Genomic DNA, 25,467 nt, shown 5'->3' on the forward strand with positions numbered 1-25,467 from the left:
GGAACATGATACAAAGAGATGTATATGTGCATGTTACCCACTGTGCAGATAGTCAAAAAAGAGTCAAAACAAAAAACTCACAGTGAAAGAATTAAGGGGACTAATAATTTTTTTAGTTGACTTCCACAGGGCATGCCTGTGCCTACTTGATGATGAAATGATCTAATCCCCAGGGTTTGTTCAGCAGAATCTCTATTTTGGGCAATAGAGGCAGCTATGTATCTGTAGCAAATCAATTTGGAGTGTCATATTCCTGCACTACTTTCAATTATATATATAAATAAAATTTCTTATATATATATATATATATATACATATATATATTAGTAGAAATTTGTACACTTTGCTGCTTTCCAGAAGCCTAGTGTGGAAATAGCCATGTGGCAGAGCCAGACTGCTTTCCACCTTTCTTCTGCATCTGTAATATTCCTGTCTGTTCACACTTGGTTTCAGTGTTTGGATATTCAACTCTAATAGATATTACCATAGGATAATGTCAGTTTGGGGGCTTTCAGAAGTTCTGTTCTGAGTGGGTCATCATGATAGTGCACTCTTAGGCCAAATCTAAAAGTAACCTAAATGTTGATGACAATTTTATGTCTGGTTCAAGAGAGATAGTGGAGTTGCTAATAATGTTTAACTGTTTGGACTATTGTTGCCAAAGGAAATTAAGAGTTACTTTCTTCTCACTGTACACCGGATTACTAGAATTTATCACAAAGAAGAAAAAGAAGATTAATTATGCTGAAGTAACTTGTAATCAGTTAACTGGCATTATCTTCTGCAGTGGATAGATCTATTACCAGTCAGTCTATTGATCAGCAGTTATAATTACAGTATCTCTTTGGCTAGAGCTTCTTGAAATCTGCATTATAACACTTAGTTTTTGAGTAGGTAAGCTTAAAGAGGGATCTTGGACCAAAAGGCATGTAACTTAAGTTGTAAAAGTATTTAATTCTATTTTACAATGTCCATGGGTTTTCTAGTAGTTTGTTATATAAAAATCAATAGGTTGGTGTTATCATGATATATATATATACACACACACACACCCCTCATGTATATAGCTGTAATATATAGGTAATTGCTTGTGCGCACGCTCTTTCGCACATGTGCCCCCCCCAACAGAAATACAGACTAATCTTTAGCTAGTAATTTAAAATTTGTAAAATAATGACTGTAAATATATAGTACTTCTCACAGCAGTTAGAGGGCTGCAACTGATAAGTAAAATTTTGCTAGCTTACTTCCTTTTCACTTTGGTCTTATTTTAGTAAGGAATGTGTACATGGATTTTATTTTTAAGTTTGGTTTCTAGTCCTGGTACAAGTTAGTTCATTAATACTTTTAAGAGTTCCATTAGGATAGAAATGGTGAGCCTTCACAAAAGCCAGCAGGTGGTAATGTGCGAGTTAAGCGCTGAGTCAGAATACCTGTATTTGTGCTATAAAGAAGAGAGAAATGACATTTCTGCAAGAAATTAATCGGAAAAGTACAAGCTACAGAAAAATTCAGATCGCAAGTGTGTGTTCTACAGTAACATAGACAAAGCTATAGTCAAGGTCTCAGCTTTTTCTGTGATAGAGAATGAAATTTTCTATTGTGTGCTTCATCCCAGACTCTAGAAGCAGTGAAATAGTTCTGTCCTCTTACTCCAGTGAATGGTTTATTTCAATAGTATATTTGTGATTTTTATTGATGTCTTCAAGGCCACTGTAAACAGATTGAGAGAGATGATGTTTCTGGAATTAATCATTTCCGGCTTGTTGTGGAAAGCTGGAAGAAGTAGAAATCATATAAATACTGTATTCTTTGTCTCCTGTCTCTAATTGGTGACTTTTTTGCTTTTTTGCAATTTTTTGAAGAAATATAAAACTGAACTCTTAAAAACTTACATTGATCGAAGCCACTAGTTTGCTCTTTTCTTATACATAAATGGAAATTGCTGTTTGCAGTAGCTAAGAAATAATGCGTTTCACATAAAACCTTCCTGATTTCAACAAAATAACTACAATTTTAATAGCCTAAATGAGGGATTCGCATTTATTATGTATGTAAAAACCTTCTAGTATTGATCTGTTCATACATCATAGCTCCGTACCGAGGCTTTTCTCTCCATCAGCAGGTTTTGGCAGCAGAGCTACATTCTCTGTCCAAGAATCGCTTTCCACTTTATGTTGTATATTTTCCACTTGAGTTCCTAGTTACTTGACTTCTTCCCCTTCCATGGAGGAGAATAGCTTAGTTTACTACTTGTTTGGGTTTTTTTCCCCCCCCCCTTCCTCTCTCTGCTAGCTTTTGTAGCAAGTCTCTCTCTTTCTTTCTGCCGGTATAGTGCATGCCCTAGATTATGAAGTGATAGTTTTACTTCCAGGAGTGTCACTCCTTTTCTTCAGCCTAAGCATTATTTTATCATGAGTATATCCCAATCCAGAGTAATTTCATGTATGCTTGCTAAAAAGTTAGTGGTGGGGGTTGTCTGTATTTTCAGTACCTGCATCACCACCTCCAACAAGTCCAGACAATCTCTGTTCTTAGTGGAAGAAAAACTCTGTCAAAATCCATTTTCAACAAAGTCGCCTTAGACTTGCATCTTCACTGCAATAGCTGTAACCAGCAGGTGGACAAAGTAGGAATGGGCTTTGGTGTGGATTGTGTAAGGTTTCCTGAAACCTAGTCTGTATACTCAGGGCCTGAAATTCATACACCTCAGGGGTTTGTTGCTGGATCCTACACAAGCCAAATTAAAATTCTTGTGTTTGTTTATAAACTGCAGGTCTGCAGTCAGACCTTCTGTGCATGCTGCAAACACAAGTATCTTTGGGAAGTAGAACCTCAGTTTCCTAGTTCTGGAAATACATCGCTCCCAGAAAAGCCAACAAGCTGTTTCTTGTTCCACTGATCAAGCAAACTTTCATCTTTGGGCTCTTGTTGAAAATCACAAATATTGATTCGCTTGTGGCAGACTGGTAGAATGAATGATGTGGCTTTCCATCGTTTCCTTTCCCACAGTGCTAAGAAGAGAATTCCAGTACATCACAAATAATTCATTCCTCAATTGTTTGTGATTTTTTTTTTTCCTAAGTAAATTGTGGATTATGCCTCAAAGTTTTAGGAGAACAGGCAGTTGAAAGAGAGATTTGTGTTCTGGGTGATCCATATCAGCATAGAGTAGCAGGTTTGTGAATTGAGTGTGGACACATCCTAAAAGAGATCCTGTTTAGGATCACTGCTACTGCTAACAAATTTTTGCCTATGACTGGCATGTGTATTAAGTACTTTTTTTTTTTTTTTTTTTCCAGTTCTGTTTGCATTCACTCTTCAACACATACAATGATAGCGCAAAACTTCCCAGCCTTTCAGTTCTACTGTCCTTCTCAAGGAGTTTTGTCAAGGACCTATACATTCTTAAGCTAAGATACTTTTGATATTTATGAAGAGGATGCTTGAAATAACTGTAACTCTTCACTAACAGTTGTCATGTTTTCAGAAGAGCAGATAAGTGTCCCTACTCATGTTTGAACTTCTTCTAAGGTCAACTTACTGAAAATGGTCAATTTTTCAGGAAAAACCTTGCCTAATTCCTCTTCCCAGTAAACTTAGTTGCTACAAACTTTTTTCTTTCTCTCACATAAGTACAGTTTCAGAGGAGGTATCACTTTTTCTCACATTAAAAAAAAAATCCAGTGTGTTTAAGGAGAGTTTTGAAGCAACCAGTTTTACCACTTCTTACCAGTAGAAAGGTGTGGAAATGCTTTCTTGATAAATGGTTTTATTTAGAATTTCAAATATATATTTAAATGTCACCAATGTGACCTTTCTTTTTGAAATAAAATTGACATTTATATTGGGAATACTAGTACTGTGTGAATGAACAGTCTAAAATGCCATAATATCTTGGGGAACAAATATTCCTCCTACCATGCTCTCTCATTTTTGCTATCATTTTTGCTCTCTATATACACGTGTATATATGTATATATTTGTTTTGATTTTAGTTTAGTTTGAAATATAAATGTTTTTCAAGCTGATATCTTTGAATAGTGAGTCACCAGTTTCGATTTGCCATATTTGAAAGTTCTGCCAACTACATACGGTTTGGTACATAAGCTGTCTGCTGTAAAAGCTCTTGTTCTGCTTACGTGGTTTGCCTATTCATAACAGACCATTTGATTCAAGAATTTTTCGTGGCAAAAGATAAATGAAAGCATATTGTGGTTTTGTTAACCTCTGTTGTGTATACACTCAGAATCCCGTAAGCTTCATCACGATATCTAAATCCRTTTATACATAAATACATAGTTTTGGTTTGGATTTTTGTTTGTTTTTTTCCTATTTTGTTCATGTTTTTATGACACTGGTTAGAGAGCCTCTTTGTATCAGGTCTGTTTGTTCATTAATTAGGTGGCTCAGTAAATCTGACATGATGCATGTTTTAAAAAGTATTTATCTACTTTTATTACCAAGGTTATAGGTCTCAATATACAATCAGTTTGTCAACAAGTTGGTATATAATCAGAATGACAAACACTGCTAGAATCAAGAACTACGCCTAGTGACAGATGAAAAACTAGTTATGCAATTTGGTCAGTGGAATTAATTAGGGATGTTCCACAAAATGAAGAAAAAATAATTATTACTTTCAAAAGTCCACCAAAAATGTCATCTAACATATTTGGTTCCCCTTTTGGGGGAAGGAGCACCCAGCAAAGAGTCCAGGAAACAAAGATTGATATGTAATGGTCATAAAAGAAATGTAGTGGAATGATTTTTGTAGTTTAAAATCTGTCTCAGAAATTGGAGTAGTGACTGAGTTGTATAATAAAGCATGAAAAGGAGTTGAAAATTTCCATGGGAGATGCATAATGCCTATGAGATTGCTTTTGCCTAATAACTGTGTAAAAACTAGTAATGCTATTTATATGTGTATACGCAGCCTGAATTTTGCTGAAGGCATGCTTATCACACTCTGTTGAAATGCATTAGACCAGCAAAGCTTTTTTGACCTCTGTCAGATTTTCCTGATACCAAATGTTTCTTAAAAGAAATGCTGTTACTGAATATATGTTTTACCTTTGAACAAAATTGATTCTATTGACTGCATGTAGAGGACAGCTGATACCGTAGACTATCGTGCTTTTATGCGTTTTGCCTTCACCTGGATCATAAAAATAGTTAAATCTGCTTTTTCTGTAGCTGAATTCCTTTTTTTTATATGGTTTCCTGTTTTTGCTTAAAGTAAAATCAAGCAAGAGGAACAGAAGGCTGAAAGATCAGCTTGAGCGATGAAGCAGCACAGCTTTTCAGAAATGGCTTTTCACTGTACTGGCATGCATTACAGCAGCACAGTTATACATCAGACCAGTACTTGAAAAATGTTCAAGTTTGGTCATAGTGACCAGGGGCTCAGACCCCAAAAGGGATCAGCTTCTAGTGATGTTGTAGCTAGTCAAATCTCTGCCCTTTTTGAAGTCTTGGGTAAAAGATAACTGTGTAGCATTTCACTTTTTGTGTTTTCATATATAATTCACATAGACACTTTTGTAGCAAGCCAACTAACACATCTGTTAGTTGCAATCTGTCCATCATCAACAAACACAAGTTCATTGGCTTATGATAGGGAACAACTTCTAGTTTTAAGGACTGCAAGAGTTAGATATGCAGAACTGGAGTACTGATTTGGAGTGCTGGGTTGAAGAGTGTTTTTTTTGTTTTGTTTTGTTTTAACAAGCAAATTGCATTTCTTCTAAACTATTTCATAATCTGAAATTCAAACTTGATTCCAAAACATGAATTTTGTTTATTCATTTTGAACCAAAACCTTAAGTAAGGCTAAATATTGGGAGGGCTCATGTTAAGATGGGATTGGGGGGAAGGGGTTGGTTGGTGTTTTCTTTTACAATTTTTTCAGTTTAATAAAATAATGCTGGCTCTTTGCATGAGTTGAATTCTGAATACAAATATTACACTTGTAAGGGATACATACAGTAGGCCATACCACCTTTTTGTGGGGTTAAAATGTTTGACTACTCATATGCCAGCTGAAAGCTCTGATGCTTCCCAGCTCTGTCAACATGAACAGCGTTGTTTTTAGATGCGTCTGGGAACAATAGGTAGAGAAAAAGGAAAAGAATCTGTGGCCAGGGCTTCTCCAGCTCATTGTAGCCAAGCCTTATGGGAGGAAAATTGGCATGGGTTGATGTCTGTCTTGCTTCTGAACATTTGCTTAATGTTTTTAACAGTATTCGACCATAGCAGATTATACATATCTTGCAGAAGGGAAAACCTAACCTGCTAAATCACTACTTACTGCAAAAAGGTTTAGTAAATGTAATTTGTGTAGTTGAAGTCCAATCCCTGCTGTCCCTGCCAAAGGAAGGCCTATGGRGGCCTATTCAAAGAAAGTGGTCTTAAGTGACTGTTAAGTGATATAGTGTCTCCCAGAATCTACTGGGACAGGTGATATCTGACAATAATAGGAGAAGGGGCCAGCACTGGTGGTTCGCAAGACAAGGCTTCATATATTCCCTGTAGTACAGTGTGTTTAACTTCTTTAAAGTAGCTACTTGATGTAAGTGACAGCTGGTTTGCGTTTGTAGTACAGTATATTTTTTGTATACAAGCCATGATTTAGCCAATAATATATTTGCTGGGTTTCTAATACAGACTATTCTGCTAATCTCTCATATTGTATACTGTGTCAGAAATGCTTTGTGGGTGATGAGTACTTTGATTTGCATGTAAAAGACAGTTAGTTATACCCAAACTCTTATCTATATAACTCTTACCCTCCAATTTAAACAAGGAGAGATTTTGCAATCATAATGCTGTAAAAATTGACAAGCACATAATTTGAAAGTAATTCTGTTTTAATGGCATGTCCCAAATGTCATCTGCCTTTTTGCCTTTGAATATAAAGATTCTATAGCACAAGGCAATACTTCTTTTGCTTCTTTCATCTTTTCAGTTCTGAAGATTTGTTTTTGTTCTTTTTGTCAGATGATTTGTCCTTACATTTGTCCTGTGTATAACAATATTCTTTCTTCTGCAGAGGATAATATGTTTACAAGTGAGACAGAAATTCATAGTGCAGGTTTAAAAATAAGATGCTATTCAAGATTTGCCAAGCATAAGAGGGTTATCAACTAGTACAGATCATGTATATCTCTGATACTTACTGCTGTAGTTGACCCTATTTTTTTTAGCAATGGACCATAGGTATTACAGTATGCATCTACAGAATGATAAACGTGTGCAAGTTGTATATAATTTTATATCTGTGTGTATATATATATTTTTTTAAAAAAAATCCTTGATTTATGAGCAAAACTTAATTGTCTAATGAATATTATRTGACAAGTACTTAAAGAAGAGCTTTAGGGAAAACTGAATCTTTCAGGGTCATCCATTTCTTAGTTTGTATTTTTTTACTATATAGTTTTTATATCTTTGTTTGGCATGGAGGCAGGCCATTTGTGGGGGAAGGCTCTCTTCATCTTGTTTTATAAAAAGAACAGACAAAAGCATTGAAACAAAATTGCATACTAATGTGGCATTTTGTGGGAGGGGGAGAGGAAACTTGCTGGCATTTGGAACTTGGGGGGGGGGCTTGCTTTTTTTTATTATTTTTTTATTATTATTGTTCAAAGTACTTGAGATATAAAGCCGTACTGATCCATACAACAAACACCAGTTCACGGCCATTAATTTGTGTGTAGTTGGCCATTCAAACTTGAAAATGCAAAATTATATCTATTTTTTCTTTTATTTGTCTGAAACTAAGAGGGTGGATTCTTTCAAAGATTTTTATTCAGCAGCATTACTTACACACCTAGAAACTTTTCTATGTGGCTTTGCAACTTGTTGGCATTAAGTTCTTTCACTTAGCTCTACAGTCCGCGCAGGTGGGGTTTCGGACTCTTTTGCTAGTGATTTTTTCCATGAAGGCAAACGGAGTTGCCACTGAGGGATTCGGTGCTTTTCTTCGCAGCTGATCTTGCTGTTGTGCCCTGACGGCTATAATCTCAGCTCCCCGTCTCAATGGTGTGTTGTGTAGATTTGGTCCAGCAGGTGATTTCTTTTTCTGTGTCGTCTTGTGCTCCGGGACCTACGTGTTCACCGAGGGGGAAAAGTCCCTTCTGCATGGCTTCCACTGTAGCTTCCCAAACGTGACTCAGAAGTWACCTGAAGCGGTTCTGTCTGAACAGGCAGAGAGCTTGTGACCACACCTAAGGGAGATATCTGACCAGCTCTGTCCCTCTTCATGTAAGCCTCCGGAAAGTCACGGAGAGCCCACCCTTTCAGCACCCCGATGCTTTCTGTATGCGTCGGGGCGCTGAACGTTTGGGGCTCTCCATTCCGATTGCTGAAAGCATCGCGACATTTGTGCTGAAAGTAACGTGTTGTTCAGTATTAATTTCCTTTTTGGTACTGGTGTGATAGCTTGTATTTTATGCAGCTAAATGAACTTGGGCACTGAGGGCTGTTGTTTCTTAGTTCTCTCTCTTGTTTTCCCTCTTAACTCTACTTTGCCTACAGCTATTTTGTTTCAAGCTAGGAGAGGTATCTACTTCAAGGCAAACTGATCTGTTACATATTCAGTAATCTTCAAAGGGAAGACTAAGACACTGTATAAAGAGATGAATAACATTGTCGAGGAACAAAAGTAGGCTGCAGTAGTCTCTGAGGAAACCTTGGAGTTTGGAGATGAGGTGTCTAGAATTCTATGCGGATTGTGAAGTTAGTGGAATTGGAAATGGGCCTCTAGTAAACCAGCAATTCTGAAATAGGAGGGGCATTTACATTTAACTCAAGTGATCATGCTATGAAATGTTTAAAATCCTTGAAGCAAACAAGTTTAATACAGCTTCATTGCCATTTCTGTAAATATTGTAATAGCCGTTATCAGTTAAAGCTCAGAAAAGAATCATGGCTCTCTAATACTGGAAGGAACTCCCAATTTCCAATTATTCAAATGTGGTCAACTCTATTGCCTTGACATATTCACAGCAGGAGAAGGATAAAGAGAGAGAARATATCACCAATTTCTAATTTGGTTATTTCACATTTTAATGGATTAGTTTCTATTCTGATCATGGTAAGCATCCTTGTATCAAATGGTGAAAGTGTCAGACCAGACAGAGCGGAAATTATGACAGAAGGAAACTGATTTCTCCAGTTGCCTTGAAATGGCAGCTTGGGGAGTGACAGAATTTGAAATAAGGAGCATATCTATAGTGCCTGACTTGAGTTGTTCTAAACAAGGCATTCAGCAGAATTTTCTCAGGTGCAAACTRATAATATGAAAATTTATTGGAGTATTGCTTTGCTTAATTAACTGTAGTCAGAATTATTCACTGAGTATGAATTAAGCAATGACCTGATTTATCTTTAAGATTAATAACATTTTATGATCTTTCCAGCTCTTTACATGCAAAATATTTATTTTACAAGGTATAGAAATATTTCGTATCAACGTTATTTCATTTTATTTTACTGTTTTTTGTGACATTGTAATTGAAGTAGCACAGTTCAGGGATGAAAGTGGCTTTAGAACTTAAATTTGAATGTCAGTAGTTCCTGATTGTATTTTCAACTTTATCCCTTTTTAAATAGAAAGGATACATAGATGAACCGTTATCTGATAGTGCCCATTTTTTAGAATGCATTTCTCTACCAAAAAAAAACCAACCACAGATGAAAACTTCAGAACTGTGTCCTAGTTAAGCTGACAGTCTTACCATGTGTATCCTAACTTGCATACATACCTCTGGGGGACTGTATAGGCCTCTATTAAATACTGCTAGATACGTGTTTTGAAGATGTCAGCCTTACATACCCAATAATACTAATGCAGTACTGTGAAGATTTAAAGCATTTATGGGAGGTAGATTGTTATTGATTTATCAAATGTTTTCTTAAGCTGAACGTCTTTCTCATGTGCTTTTGTAAGTCAAAAAATGTAAGATGAGTTTTTAAGTATTATTTTCCTTGCTGTTGCACTTGTCATGCAGCATTTCTACAAAAAATGCATAGTACAGCTGGAAAGACTACTGAGCAAGATATCTTAAGTTTCTTTGCCAGAAGAAGGGTGCATTTATGTGGCGTGCACAGGAGTAGAAGTTTAGCCCTCTGTTTAGTATAAAGAACTAGAGATGTTTGTGTTGTCTATGCATATATATAAGACTTTCTCAGATTAAAAATTTGTATGTATCTTTGAAAACTGAATACTGTGTTGTTTTTTGTTTACCTTTGATTGCAGAGCGTCAGTAGTATACCATGTCCTGTTACTGCAGTAAGAACTTTACCTACTTTAGAAGTTAAACAAGCAGAAAGGCCTTTGAGCAAAAGCAAAGATCCTCCTAGGGATGAAGAAAAAGAAAAGAAAAGAAAGAAACACAAGAAAAGATCTCGGACAAGATCTCGATCACCTTCCAAGTATCATTCGTCGTCGAAGTCCAGATCTAGATCACACTCAAAAGCAAAGCACTCACTTCCCACTGCCTATAGAACTGTCAGGCATTCAAGGTGGGTTTGGAAATCAAATGTATTCTTTAGAGTTCTGTATGGGCTAATACTTAACACATTTCTGCACTTCTTTCATTTTGTAAGCTTCTTCATAACCGTTACGAAGAGTATGGTCACCTTTAGGATGCTGAATAAATAATAATCAAATGTAAAACATCTTTTAAAATAACTTTAACAACATAATCATTAGCTTCTAATTATCTAATGCAAAATTTGCACCAGTAAATGCTCTTTCAGTCTGGTCAGTAAAATACCTCATGGTAATATGTAGGAATGTGATTATAACAGGAAGAAGAGAACTTGCTAAGAAGTTTGTGGCTGTTGCTGGAATAAAGTAACCAGACAATATTAAGATGAGAGATAAAGAACCAGGTGGCTGAACGGCAAAGTTCAGAAAGGAAGCCAGCAGTTGAGTAGCATGTGAAAAGATAGATGAATGAATGGCAGGAGAGAGATGACAGGGAACCAAGAAGGGTGAAAACGAGGAGGAGGAGAGACCAAATAAGAATGTTGCCCAGTGCAGTTAACTCTATATTTAATCATTAAGGAGGTTAAGTTCATTATATTAATTCTCTGATTATAAGATTATATAATATATATTCTGTTGTTAATACTGTTAATCACATCTAAGACATTTGGGTCTCAGTACCTTTAAAATTTATTGTCAGTAAAACTTTTAATATCTCAAAGCCCAACCACATAGCAGTTGCTGTGGTCAGTAGGGAGGACATATTCTTGGAGTAGTGTTTTCTGAATCAGGCTACAGAATACCTGAACAGTATTTAAGTAACTTTTGATTCAAATGATTTGTGCATATACATGCTACTATTGCTGTACATTTATCTGATGCACTCAAAATTGTATATTCTTTTCCTTTTATCTTTGTGGCCCAGCCTATGGCCTTATATGCTTGTTCCTGAGAAAAGCAGGTTCAGCTATGTCTCAGTTCTTTCCTACCCCTTTTTAGCAACRTGCCAAGACTTCTGTTCGCATATTTTCCTTGTGCATTTTCTGTTTGTTTGTTTAGCAAAGTATCTAACACTAAGACTAGTAAGTGTTAATGATTTAGAACTTGTTCTTTTATACTGCGTTTTTAGGTTAACTAAGATTCTTTGCTGAAGACATTTCTGCTATTCAGAGATTCAAGAAATTAAATGAAAAGAACTTGGTGCACAGGGTTAAATGATTGGTCTGACATGCTGCTTGTTTGACTACCTTTGACCTTGACAGTACTGATACTCCATATGTTTTAGGACACATTCCAAAATACTCTGTGCCATTCCTTTTCTGTGCATACCAGTGTGTTAAAGGGAGTGATGCTGAATGAAGCTTTCTGTGCTTAAGAAATGAATACAAGTCTCTTCAGGGCTAAGGAGATCTTGGAAAAGTCTCCTCGGGTGAATCACTCGTCAACTCCCTGTCAAGCCATATCTTCACTCAGAGCTGCCATGCCATTTCATCTAAGCTATGTTGTACATATTTGTCCACTATTTTATTGATTTATGGTAAAATCAAGGAGGAACATCATAGTAATGATGAGAGAATGAAATTGTCTTCCCTGGTACCTTCAAAAGGATAAAGAATCACCTGAGAAGATCCTTACCAGTACTTGGGTATGCAGCTCAATGTGATAAAGACAGTGCTGCATCTTGCATGAGCTTGTATCTGGCACTGAGAACTTGCAAGATCAGTTTGGTGTGTACTAAGATGTGTTTTCAATGACTTCAGGGTGATCAGAAGATACCTGGTCCTTTATAGAGGTTTGAATTCTTTCAGCTAGTCTACATTTGGTTCTGCTGGTGCCATGTTGAATTTGTCTACAGGTACAAATCAGGTAACAGGCATGTAATAGCCCTAACATAAGGAATCAACACGACACCTGATTAAATCTGGTTGGTTGTTTTCTTGATCAGCTGTTGAATCCTACACCTTAATTGAGAAGTCCAAAAGGCTTGATGCTGGCTAGCTGAATTTTACATTTGTATGACAAAATTTCAAGACATTTTGCACCACATCTTAAAACTTGACCAAACTTAGAGCTGAATGGAAAAGGCTTTTCTACCAGTTTAAGCCAAGGTTTCTTGAGGGTCTCTCCAATTCAGAAATCCATTTGCTCTGGGACTTTATGGCAGTATCATCATTGCTCAGTGGTTGCCAATTCCCTTTGAACTTTTTGCAGACCATTTAAAACACTTGTAGTAGCCACTACAGCAGGTAAGAGACCTGTTAGAAATCTGAATTACAGCATTTCAAAAGAACATGGCTAAACCTAAACTTCTGCCCAGTGTCCTCTTGTAATTCAAATTAATGAATGCCTTTTTCCTGACTCTTTTACTTAATATAGTGACAGTATTGGTTTACCTTAGTAGAGCTGTGTTACTCTTAACTCTTTTTTTTGTTGTTATTGTTATTTACCAGTAAAGAGCAAGTTGATGGGGAGACAGAATTTGAAATAATTTTTGTAACCTGAAAAAAGATCTAGTCAGTAAAGACAAGCAGGTCTTATGCAGGATGGATCAAGTATCACCAGTCGGAAGACARGTTCCACAGTTGCAAAGAAGGCGGTTGTACTGAGATGTATAAACAGGAACAATATCTGTAAGATGGGAAGTAAATTTGTTGTTGCTCTGTATGGCAGTAGTTAGGCTTTAGCTAGAGTATTGTGTCCAGCCTTGTGAATGACACTTAAGAAGGATGTGTACCAGTTAGAGGAAGTTTAGAGGAGATCTGTAAGAATTACTGAAGCTGCGAAAAAGATGAAAGAATTGGAATTGTGACTGTTTGGGAAGACTGAAGGAAGATGAAATGAGTCTTCATATATGCCACGAAAGAGGGGAATAGGCCATTCTTCTTTCAGTCCCTGAGGTCTGGGCAATGAATAATGAATTTAAATTGATAAAAGGGAGACTAGAAAGCTTTTCATATTGTCTCAGTGGTAAAGGTAGTTAATACAGCTTGTGAAAACTCCATCATGGGAAATTTCTGTATCAAGAATTATAGCTGGGAAATACTGAGTAATCTTTTCTAGCCCTGTTTTTCTAATTAGCACCCTTGAAAAATTATCCATATGGTTCACATTATATAAGAAATTGTGATGATAGTTAGCCAGGCTTTACTGGAAGTGTCTGTTAGGCTTTGACATGTTCATTGTGCTTCCAAAATTAAGGCTTTTGCTCCTGAAACCAGAAAACTTTTTAAAGAAGCAAGAATGGGAGGCTGATTCATAACCCAGCCAGATAGATCTATTCTCTCTCTAATGTTTAAGTTAAAACACATGCCTTGTCTTACGGTTTCAAAACAAAAAGGCAAGTGTTAGTTCCTAACTATGAAGATGGTTGTTTTTTTCCCCCTTTTTATTTATATATTTGGTGTTAATTCAGAGCAATTTATTTCCTTTAATTATCATTTTGTCTCCTTCAAATATGGCACCTTTCAAATCTCTTTGCTCTTTCGTTTTCCCAAAGCTTGACCCAGAATAGTATTCTTTCCAAGATYCCTAAACCACTAGATGTTATAGCTTACTGCTGAATGAATAGTGTAAAGAGTCATTCCCCCCTGGGATAAAGTTCTGAACTATTTGCAGAAGTTAATGTGATGTTCACCTGATGTTACTGAATTGGGGCTTATAGGGTAATCTTTATTGTGTGGATATTGGTGCTAAATTAAACTGTAATGTCCCTATTTTGAGTAACTTTGTTTTATTTGAATGTCTCAATCTAATGTTGTATGGTGTAGCTCTTGTCACCTTATTCTATTTTGTACAAAATGCGTATTCTAACCTCCAAATCTCAATATAGAACAATTATTGATGTTTTACTTAGCCTCTGGAGTGGACTGAAAAATAAAAGCTAGAATTTTCCCTTTCTGTAGTAATTGCTGCTACAGAACCTGTTAATGAAGTCACTTAGAATAACAGACAAGATCTTTTTCTTAATAAACAAATTTTCGTAACTTTTCTGTTAGGTTTGATGTATCTGCACAATGAAAATATTTATTTTGGATTTGGAACTGTTTCAACTATTATTCTTAACTGTGACAACCAAAAGAGAAGCTATACTTGTTTCATAATTTCTCATTAGAATATCTGCAGTTGGATGTCGATGAATAATAAACTCTAAAGTGTGATAATGACCAATCATCACATGCCCTGTATTTAAGAAATATTCTTAAAGCCTTAGATGTTGTGGGGTCTCCATATAGACATGTGTTGAGCTTCTATGTAAAAACACTCTTGGTAGTTAGTAGTTAATTGTAAAAGTTGTTTGAAAAAGTAATATTAGATTAAAAAACATAGTTACTATATAACTTATTGTGACAAGTTTATAGGGACGAGATGTGAGAAGTGAAGTTCAACATAGAACTTTACTGTAAGTTTCTGTGCTGTCTTTGTACAAGTGGAATTTGGTGTTCTTTACAAGCTTTTACTCTTTGGTTTTTGTATTTATTTGTTTATTTTCAAAATAGGTTTTGTGTTTAGAAATCCTACAGATGAACGTTGCAGTATACCTCTGTGTATATCACTTATATCACTGGCTTATCATTTGCTTTTAAATTGTTAAAGGTCTAGCGGCTCTGCTTAATTTAAAATAGTCTTTTTGTATTTGTGCTTTTTTTTTTTTTTTTNGTATCTTCAGCAGTATTGAAGTTAAAAATTCTGTTCTGATAACAACAAATTGATTCAAAGAATGTTTTGGATATTCATTTTTCTAGATAGTGCATCCAAACCTATTTTAAAGAAACAAGTTAAAATAATTGTAGCTGTGTAAGGAACCCAGGTGTATTAGTTTTATTGTGGCATATAGTGTGCTAAGAGCAGTTCCTTTATGTAAATGCATGTTACTTTTTGTACAAAAATTAGTCCCATTCTTGATATACTGTGGTTTTAATTCTGGACCGGTATGACAGATCTAAACTTAAACAAAAATCATGGAAAGCAGTAAACCATGTCCAGCAGCACCATAAGGTGTTACGGCATGGCTTTCTGTGGAGGTGTTAGTCCCAAAGAGATAACTAGCTATTATGAATTAGTAATTAATGCCAAGGATGAGGCAAATTTATTAAATCTGTCTTGGAAAACAAACAGCCTTTGGTACCTTTTCAGTCACTTGTAGTGAGTGCTTCTTTGGTGCCTTTTTTTCTGATTAACTTTAAAGCACCATAACAGATTTGTTGTGAATTGTATCTGATAAGGGTGGTTTTTACAGTAGTGTAGACTGTCAGTCACTGGTGCTCTAGCTGAAGAGTTTGAGGTTTTGCAATTGGTGGACAGTAAGTGTCAATAATGACCATATTAATGTCAGTCTTCATTTTCTATCAAATAGAAAGCATATGATCTGAGTTTATGGTGTATTGTATGTGTGTAAGTGTGTTTGTGTGTGAGAAGAGAGGAAGGGATGCAAAGGAGCTCATTATGTATTGTATGATTTAGTGATTTGGTCAGATGAACTTTGGATGTTCAATTTTAAAATAGAATASAGTTGGAAAGTCTAAAGTTCAGTTTGATCCTTTTTCTTTATACTGCCTAGTAATGGAACAGTGCTAAGCCATGTACATTGTTTATCTAGTTAATGAGTCACAAACAGTAATCAGTAGTGGGATGCTTTATTAGTGGGTTACTTTTGAGTGAGTTTGGATAGAATACTTAAGCGTATGTGTGTCTTTCTGCCTCAGTTTCACAAATTTAAGAGAAACTTGAAAGTAGTTGTTCTTTGTAAAAACAGGTATCTTTTTTTTTCTCCTTTCAAATCTGTTTTCTTACTGCTGAGGCAGTGTCTATCCATGTAGTTTCTATTCCTACATTGTAATGAGACATGCCAAGCTGCGTAACACTTCAAGCTTTTGGGATGCTACTAAACACAAGTGATATTAACTTTATTTAAATGAATAGTGTGTCTTATGAAATACCAATTAGTCTAATTTAAGTAATAATTGATGTGTCACAGTAAAACTGTTAAGCTATTTTTAATTGTTTGAAGTTAATGGCCAAATTTCTTAACATTAGTAATTGGGAGAATGTTGTAGAACCAAGGAAGTCATATCCAGTTCATAAAAATGAAGCTAATGCGTTTTTCTTTCTGATTGTTTGGACTTTTTATAGGCTGGTCCATATAAGCTTCTTTCACTAAGGTTCCGCTTTTGGTTAAGGGACTGAGCCTTTTCAGGATTCTAGTTAATACCAAAACTAGCACATTTTATTCTGAATGTGAAGTGTGTGCCTCCGTATCACAGACTCACAGCATCCACAGGGACACTGAGCATGGAACCGAGTCTGAGCAGCTCATCAATGGCAGCAGCAACAGAGCGGGAAAATTATCAGTCAGCTTCGACAACGAAAAGATTTGACTGCTGGAGCTCTTTTGAGGGAAATCCTGGTAAAACGTCAAGGTGTCTGACTGACCCCCAACTTTATGATCTGTTTTTGGKKTTTTTTTTGGTTGGTTTTTTTTTTTCCTTTTTTAATCCTTCTGAAAGGCCTGGTAAAGATCAGATTTCTAAGTGAAAAAGGAGTTAACTTACAATACTTAACTGCCATTGTGGGKTTTTTTTAATCATTATTATTTTCAGTAGGCCTGTTTTACTGTAGGTGTAAGAGAAATGGCGTGTGTGTGTGTGTACACGTGTGTAAATACATATTTATATATATGGTGTGAGTCTGCAGTGGTTCACAAATGCTTCTCTTTTAGTCAACACAAATTAGGTATTTTCGAGAAGATGAATGCTTAATAGACATGGAGTGAAGTCTGTAATACATAAATCGGAAAGGCTTTGAAATAAATAMATTTCTGAGTAAAATGATTAGAACTATGTAGCTCAGTGGGACCAAAACTAACTATCACTACCAAGAATTTGGGGGGGACTGGGGRGTTGTTTTCTCTTTCGTTTTTTCAAGCAGGGTCCCTGTCTTGCTCCCTTCTCCGTCTTCCCCCCCTCCCCTCCGTCCTTCAGGATTTTTCCCATTACATTGATTTTGTTACTAAAAAAATATCAGGTTTTACTTGTACATCCACTTAATTCCAAATCACGGAGGAAAAAGCGTAAGCTGTTTAAATTGATGTCTGATCTTAACTGGGCATGCTTTCTCTCTCTCTCTTTCTCTCTTTCTGTCTCTCTCTGTCCATAGGAAAAGTATTTCAAGTTGAAGTGCTAGTGCCAAACAATGCTGGTCATGGGTTGGTAGTCACTTGCACAGGTGAAAATCTTGGCCGTGTTAGGATTATTCTGCAACATCAGGGACAAAATTTCCTGGACTTGTCAGCGTTAGAGATGCACTGAAAACAAAAATTTCTCTTTATCTCTGTGATGCAGCAATTCTGAAAACGTACTGCTAATTTGGGACAAGGTCAGGCCTGATAATTCTAGGCTCCAAACCAAATTGGACTTGTGCATGCCAGCACAGTAACAGCAAACGCTGTTGCCACAAAAGGTGACTGTCTGCACTAAAGTAAAAACCTTGTTGCCTACTGATGTAGAAGTTGACATTAGCACACGCTGCCATAGAGAACTGCTTCCTCCCCTGTTGGGAGTGAAAAGCAATGGATAACTCTGTCCTAAATGTACCAGATGGGTTGGAAATTCTTATGTAACTGACAAGTCTTGGAGACTAAACCCCCATGCTGATATAAAATAGGCATTTGGCTGGCGTTATATTTGGGTTTGGTGACAGCAGAATTCCACTGAAATAAAAGTAATGAGATAAATAGCATAAGTAACAAAAAACAAACTTTTTGATGTTTTTTCCTGCTTAGGTCACGATCAAGGTCACCTCGGAGGAGGGCTCACACACCAGAAAGGCGGAGAGAGGAAAGGAGTGTTCCAACGGCTTATCGCATTAGTAATAGTCCTGGAAATAGTAGGAAACGCACACGTTCCAGGTAAGTGTACCCAGTCCTGGAGAATGTTTTGTGCCAGCCTGGCGAGGGGCTTGAAACAGGTCTGATATTTTGTATRCTGCCTAGGTAAATCTTAGGTTTTTGATCTGAAGTTTTATAAATCATAAATGGTATTTTGAAACATCTGTGGAAAAAAMCATAGAAGCGCTAATTCTTCTCCCCCCATTTTGAGTATGCTTGAACACTAAATGTACAACCAGATCAGTGTACCTTACATATACTGCTGTTTCCTAGCTGTGAGAGTTCAGATTTTGTTTGGACTTGAGAGATTCCTCCTTGTTGGGTCGTTTTGTCTGGCTTTGATTGTGCTGGCTGTACGGCTGCTGCACAGAGGCAATATATTGGTACTTTGTTGTTCATACTGGTATTTTGAAGTTGTTTGAGAATACATCGTATCTTCACAAATAAGGGGAAACTCCAGTTTAGCAATCAGTATGATTTACATTCAGCAATTTTTTACTGTATGACYGGAATGGGCAGTATGAAACAAGAGGTGCCTTTTCTGAGCACACACTTTGCATATCATCTTTCTGAGCCTATTATCATCAAAATGGCGTAACAAGCGTTATTTCAGCTCACTGATTGCAGAAGTAAAGCATCTGCAAAGTGTGTGCCCAAAAGTCTTATCTTTTGCACCTCTAATTGCAATGTGAAAGGAAGTGAAAATTGTTCATACACATACATGTGCACATACAATGTACACATAACTGAACACATTGAGTTTATTAAACTAAGCATACAGAAATTTTCTTCTCATCTTTGAAGATTCTTTAACRTTCTTCTCCATATCTCGTGTGGAGTAAGAAGCAAAGAGCTCATTTTCACCTATATGATTTTTAAAATACTCCTTTGTTGTTTGCTTTTTTTTTTTTCTTAAGATAACTTGAAGTCTCTGTCAGCCTCTAATTGATTGATATGTGGTGTATATAATTGAGAGCTTCATCAGTATACTTAAACTTTGAGGGTTTTTTGTGTTCAACAACTTGAGATAATAGAAGCTTCTGTAGAGTTCACCTTGCAAATTTGGTTAAGCAGAAACGATTCAATATTCAGAATCTTAAAATGTTTTTCCTCTTAAAAAGGCAAGAATTTTTCATAGCTCTGTGTTATTTTTCCAGTGCAGAGTGTTGGTGTGTCTGCTGCTTGACCATTCAGCAATTTAAGCTATAAATGACTTTTTATGATTTATTGTGAAACAAACCAGATTCTTCCTCAGACRATGTTGTTTATATAGATAGAAATTGGGAACTTTTGTTAAGTCTCAAACAGAAAACAGAACAATGCACAGTAAAATATGGCAGTAAATGCCAAAAATGTAGACTGAAAAATAGTACTGGAGTTAAACATAGATGAGGATGTATTGCAGCTGTGATTGCAGAAAGCCTACTGTTTTAGTACTCTTAGGACTGACTTATTAATTTTTCAAGTAACTATCTAGATGCTGTGATGGACCGTTTTTCACAGTCTTCAGTTGTGGAGTACATTTTCCGCAATGCTGTAATGGAAGCAAGCTTTGGGTTCTAGCTCTGTTATAAACTAGTTTACTTAGATTTTCTGTGAGCGAGTAGTGTATGTTTTGCCTGATAGCTGAGAGCAGGTTTGAATTTTGTGTGGCAGCAGTCAACTCAGTGTTTGTTATGCACTAGACAGCTTGCTAGAGAGATGTGCCCACAATGAGGTATTTGGCCTCAAAGTTAATTAAGTAATTTTAATTACAGTAATGTCAATACTGGTATATAAAACATAAGGGCATAAATTCATAGCTAGATAAAAAGATGTTAATAGTTCTATCATTAGTATATTACTAGTTGAATTCTCTTAGAGCTTGATATTGCATATATGTTCCATAGTTTGTTCATTTGTGGGCTATGAATATTATAAAAGGTATATAAACTCTTAAGTTTCTCATAATACACCAACTCTCTGGTATTGTTCAGGAAGGAACTTTCCTCTTGCAAAGTTATTCTGCAAGTCTCCAGTGACTTTTCTCTGTCTTCCTTTGAACTATCAAATACTGGACAGTAATTTCTGAGTATCTATAAAGCAATATTCCAGGTGAGAGGCTCAGGTACTAGTAGTTGCTGAACCTAATGTGATTTAAGAAGGGCTGCTGAGGGAGTATTTTGTGTGACCATAGAAATACAGTTTGTGGTAAGATTTTAATGCTTGCTCAGTGCATGAGAAGTATCATGTGGAAGAGGGCTACATATAGAAGTATCAGAAGTAGCTTCCACCCAGCTAGTTTAATACTGCTTTAAATCTTCAATAAATTATTTCCTTCTTGCAGAAGTCCCCATGAAAAAAAGAAGAAGAGGCGGTCTAGATCACGTACCAAATCCAAAGCTAGGTCTCCTTCACCATCTGCATCACCAGGCAAACCATCCACACACAAAAATTCTGTACATTCAACTAGTGTCTCTCCTGTGGAGAGTAGGGAATCCAGCCAGGAACGCTCCAGGTAATACATTTTCTTACTGTAATATGACAGTGCTGACATCTCTTGACCATGAGTGTATCTTTTGACCTAATTTGTATAGTGAGGAGATTATCTATTTATAAATATATAGGTAGGTAGATACAGATATCTATATATRTGTGTGTGTTTGTTTTTTGTTTTTTGGGGGGTTTTTGAAAGTAGAAGACACTGGGAGGACAGACAGTACTGTGTGCATCAGAGTCTAATGAAGATGTTGCAACTGTTATCTGCTGGAGTTTTTATGCAACACAATGAAATTTTAGGATCAGATTTCAAATACTGGAAGACTTCTAACATCACCTATGCTATACTTACTTTTTTTTYTTCCTGTTTAAAATAGTAAAAATTTTGTCAGAGAAGTTTCTGTTACCTTTGAGGTGAAACGTGATTATTTAGTATGGAAAATGGGAGATTGTGGACCTCATTCAAGTAAACATCTTGACATACTCTTAAAGTAAAGCTTGCACTGAAAATTCTACTACCTAATTCTAGGTTAGAAATTGGTAACTGTCACTAAATGTGATAACTCTTTGAAGTGGAATTTTAGGGGATTGCTTTAAATTGTAATGTGTTTGAGGGATTCATAATTAAGTTTCCGCTAAATACAAAACTCCTGTTGAAAATCCCTAGCCTGCTATTCAGATTTCTCTCTAATATCAGTTGCATGAGTGACTCTTCTGACTGTGACTTATCGTGGCTTCCAGTTGAATGAGGAAACTGTTGACTAATGTATGAGACTTGTACAATAAAGCCCAAAATTATGATGGTCAGTGAAATGAATCTTGAAAGCGTATACTATACATTTCTAATTCTGATTTTATCTTTTTTAGGGGAGTTTCTCAGGAAAAAGATGGCCAGATCTCTTCAGCRATTGTGTCTTCAGTGCAGAGTAAAATCACTCAGGTACAAACAAGCAAATTTGGAACATCTTGCCTGATTAAGTATTTCCATCATGTCATATTCTCCATTTAATATCTTGTACAATTCTGAGCTTTGCATACGATGTAGAGACATGCTCATTGTCATTCGTAATCTGTTTGCTTATCAAAAAAAACAAATTTGTTGCTTCTCTAGCTGCTGTCTTTTCAAGTGTTATCAAACCTCTAAAGGTCAAGCTCATTTTTAATGTACTGTTAAGATATGAAAGTCCACCTTATGCTGGAACCAACATCATCAGTTACCAACAGCAGGTATTATTGAGAGCCCATCTTACCAGGTAGTATTTCTAACTTCATTCATGGAAGAAAGAACGAAGGAGAATCACCTTGGCGGAGGTTAAGTTTGCAGGGCTGGCAACAGAGGAAAAATACGTTGTCTTGTAAACTAAAGCAAGTATGCTTTGCCTTGAGCAGTATCTTCAAGTCAGTGATTTTACCCTTGTTGCTGTTTACATATGTGAACTTTTGTTGTTATGATTTTGTTGATATGTTATGTTTGCTGTGAATCACTACTGCATGACTATCTGTGAATAACAGTATCGAGTATATGCCTTAGTATGGTGTGCAATGAACTACATGTATTCAGGTTCCCTAACAGTTTTAATGTTAAGATACTCAACCTTTGTCAAAATTATTTCATTTATTTTTAAAAAACGATTACATAGTATCACTGTTTACAGTTTTTAATTTCACTCGTCCTCGCAGTTTATACATGTGTCTAACTTTCTTTTAATTTTATATGTCAAGTTTAGAGGAGGAACACTCTTTCTGAATTATGCTTTGGAAAATTTACAAAACAAAATCAAAATTGCTCTTCATATTATTTTTTCATTGGATAGAAACTGATTGTTCTTTCAATAAATTAATATTGTTCCAAGATGTAATTCCCCTAGGGAAATAGTGGTAGTTGGGAGTTAATACTATTAGACTAGTACCTTACACACTATCTTTGATTCATTTTGGAAGAGAAACCAAGAACAGGAATATGTAGTAAAATGGACAATAAAAACTATAGGTACTGGAGAAAGAAAACAGAGCTCAAAAGCCATAGCACTTCTTCAGCTACCAAATAAACACACGGAAACCGCCAGTACAAGAAATGAGATATGAACTATGTCMGGGTCTTTGAGGTAGAGTAAACGTCCCATCATTTAAAAATATATACCTTTCAGACAAAGGTTACTGGTACATGTATTTCTTGTATTGAATGTTCTTTATGGCATAGCATCTGCAAGCTAATATTGGTCTGCTTGCTCAAAATGCAGATGTAAGAGAAGGAAAGATTACTAGTCCTGGCCACCAAACTGCAATACAGTTTAAAATGCCCCTGACAAACAGCTTCCAGAACTCATTAAAACACGGTTCTTGTTTTACTTTTCACAAATAGTAACTAAGAGCTTTTGGACTTCTGTGAACCTGCAAGATATGTCCCAGTACAGATTAGTTTAGCATCTTGTTATCTCTGAGGCAGCAAAGAAATCCAATTTACCTAATTATCAGCAAGATTGTTTTGCTGCCAGTGTGCTAGTTGACTTTGGCCAACTTTAGTATGTTTTCTCATTCAAATCCTCTCATCTATAACATGGGAATAATGATGCTGAATTCCCCTATGAAGTGTTTTGAGAGCTTCAGATGAAAAATGCTTAATAAGAACCAGGTATTTTAATTCATCTACATTGCATTTGTGAAGAAATGTTTTTAAGTAATTTGTAATTCATTACTGATATACATGTTTTATTTTGTGACCACTTTTTTGCAGCCCAATTATCGGATGCTATTTAGGTGAAATTTCATTTGCTTTTGTAATGCTGTTCCCCCTGGATGCTCAGACATGTTTGAGAGTTGCTATTTTGTTTCACAGCAGTCTTGTGTTTCAGTCTCTCTGGCATATGTGGAAATTCCACTGCACTGTTAATTTTTGTTTCAGCTTTAAAATCGCCTTTGAAATTTAAAGTTTGACCACAGGGTTTGTAAAAGCTGTCCTGTATAGAATTGTTACTGTTTTCTTCTTACCATTTTTTTTTTCCCTCCCCCCCTCTTGCCCTCTCAGTGCTTAACAGTTTGGGGTGTCATGAAGACAGCCATAGTTTTTCAGTTCCAGTTAAGCTGACTTATGCTTTTTGTCATGTAGAAAAACACGTAGAAATTGTTCTAAATACTTCAGTAAAACACTTTGTAGCAGTGTAGTGAAGGCAGATTTTAGATTCAGTTATAGGAACTTCCTCCAAATTCCTTYAGCCTTTTAGATTAGGGGCTGTTAAAATTTGAGACTCATGACACTGAGTATCCTATGTGACTGGAGCATAAGGTAGCCATTTCATGCAGGTTTTAGTTATCACATGCTTCAGCTGTTTAAAGCCCAAGAAGTCTAATCTTTTTCCTCTTATTTTCTACAGGATCTTATGGCCAAAGTGAGAGCAATGCTTGCAGCTTCCAAAAACATACAAACTAGTGCCTCCTGAGAACTGACCATCGAAATTATGTGGGGGGAAAAATTATATAAAAAACTGCCTCATCTCAAATGTACAGCTGAGCTTAGCTCACTTGGTTCACAACTCCCTTGTCTAATATTATCAGAACTTAAGGAGCTAAAACCTATCTTTCTGTACAGAACTGTCTCCTTGGAATTTCATTGAATTTTTTCAGCCAGAATCTCTTTGGAAAGTTTTTGGTTTTTGTAAATTGATTTTTTTGACTAATTCTTCAGTAACATTTTATGATCAGCAGTCTATATGTGTATATTTGTAAATATCCTGTTTCTGTGATAAGGTATTACACAATAATAAAGAAGGAAACGCCTTTCATTAGCTACAGAGTTCTTGTGGAGTCTTTAATTGTTGGATTAACTTCTGTTACAAATTCATTTTCTTTAATACTTTGTCCTTTTAAAGTAGCAACTCTCTAGCCTGCCTGTGGGAGCAGCTTGAGTGGAGAAACACTTTTCATCTTCCTTCGTGCACACAGTGATGTAAGAATGCGTGTTTGCTGGGCATGTGAGTGGTGAACGGTTCTTTGCACAGGGCCGGAATTTTCTGTCCATCATTTAGCATGGTCTGCGAGCGTCCATTTGAGGTGTTGACCCTTTGGATTCGGTAACCAGTAGTCAGTAGCTTTTTTTATGTGCTTGTTCTCTCTAGCTAGCTAGAGAAGCAAGTGTATTTCTGTGGTCGTTCAGCAGGCATACTTTAAAGAAAAACAGCATTCTTCTATATAAGTATCTTTCATACTTTTGAGGAAGCTATTAACTAGCTTTTATGAATTACTGACAGATACCAGTTAATGCTTTTCAGAAGGCTTGTGAACTCAGTATTATTACAGGTTTATTTATTAAGCATTCTGTGTAGTACAGTGAGACTTGAAATTTTTTAATGAAAATGTTCTGAAAGATAGCTTGAAAGTGAGTATATAAAAAAGCAATCACTGAAAATAAGATAAAATTAAAGAATCCTCCAATCTTCTTGCAACTAGAGCTGAATTTATGTGATCTTTACTTACTGTTACGTAAATCTTCTAAAAGTGGTTGTTGTGAATCTTGTTTAAAGGGGTTAAGACTGCAGGAAGGAAGAAAATCTTGAGTGATGTTTAGACTAATGGATATTACAGTAGGCAAAAGAAGGCTGTTCTGCACAATAAGTAT

The 25,467-nt window shown here is 36.0% G+C and overlaps 1 protein-coding gene across 15 annotated transcripts in view; it reads left to right on the top strand.

Moving 5' to 3' along the window:
• Positions 1-24,643, top strand: part of SFSWAP (splicing factor SWAP) — a 54,524-nt gene extending 29,881 nt beyond the window's left edge. For 5 of the 15 annotated variants that reach the window (XM_026058908.1, XM_026058909.1, XM_026058914.1 and 2 more), the window contains exons 14-19: positions 10,262-10,527; positions 16,756-16,911; positions 18,273-18,398; positions 20,704-20,874; positions 21,723-21,795; positions 24,227-24,643. In XM_026058908.1, coding sequence (XP_025914693.1) covers positions 10,262-10,527; positions 16,756-16,911; positions 18,273-18,398; positions 20,704-20,874; positions 21,723-21,795; positions 24,227-24,292 — 858 coding nt within the window. In that variant the 3' untranslated portion in view covers positions 24,293-24,643. The other 10 variants (XM_026058910.1, XM_026058911.1, XR_003252353.1 and 7 more) reach the window with 9 other exon arrangements.
• The last annotated feature ends 824 nt before the right edge of the window (positions 24,644-25,467 follow it).

This window comes from Apteryx rowi, unplaced genomic scaffold, assembly GCF_003343035.1.
Source record: "Apteryx rowi isolate R43461 unplaced genomic scaffold, aptRow1 scaffold_15, whole genome shotgun sequence".
In the NCBI taxonomy this organism is placed as follows: domain Eukaryota; kingdom Metazoa; phylum Chordata; class Aves; order Apterygiformes; family Apterygidae; genus Apteryx; species Apteryx rowi.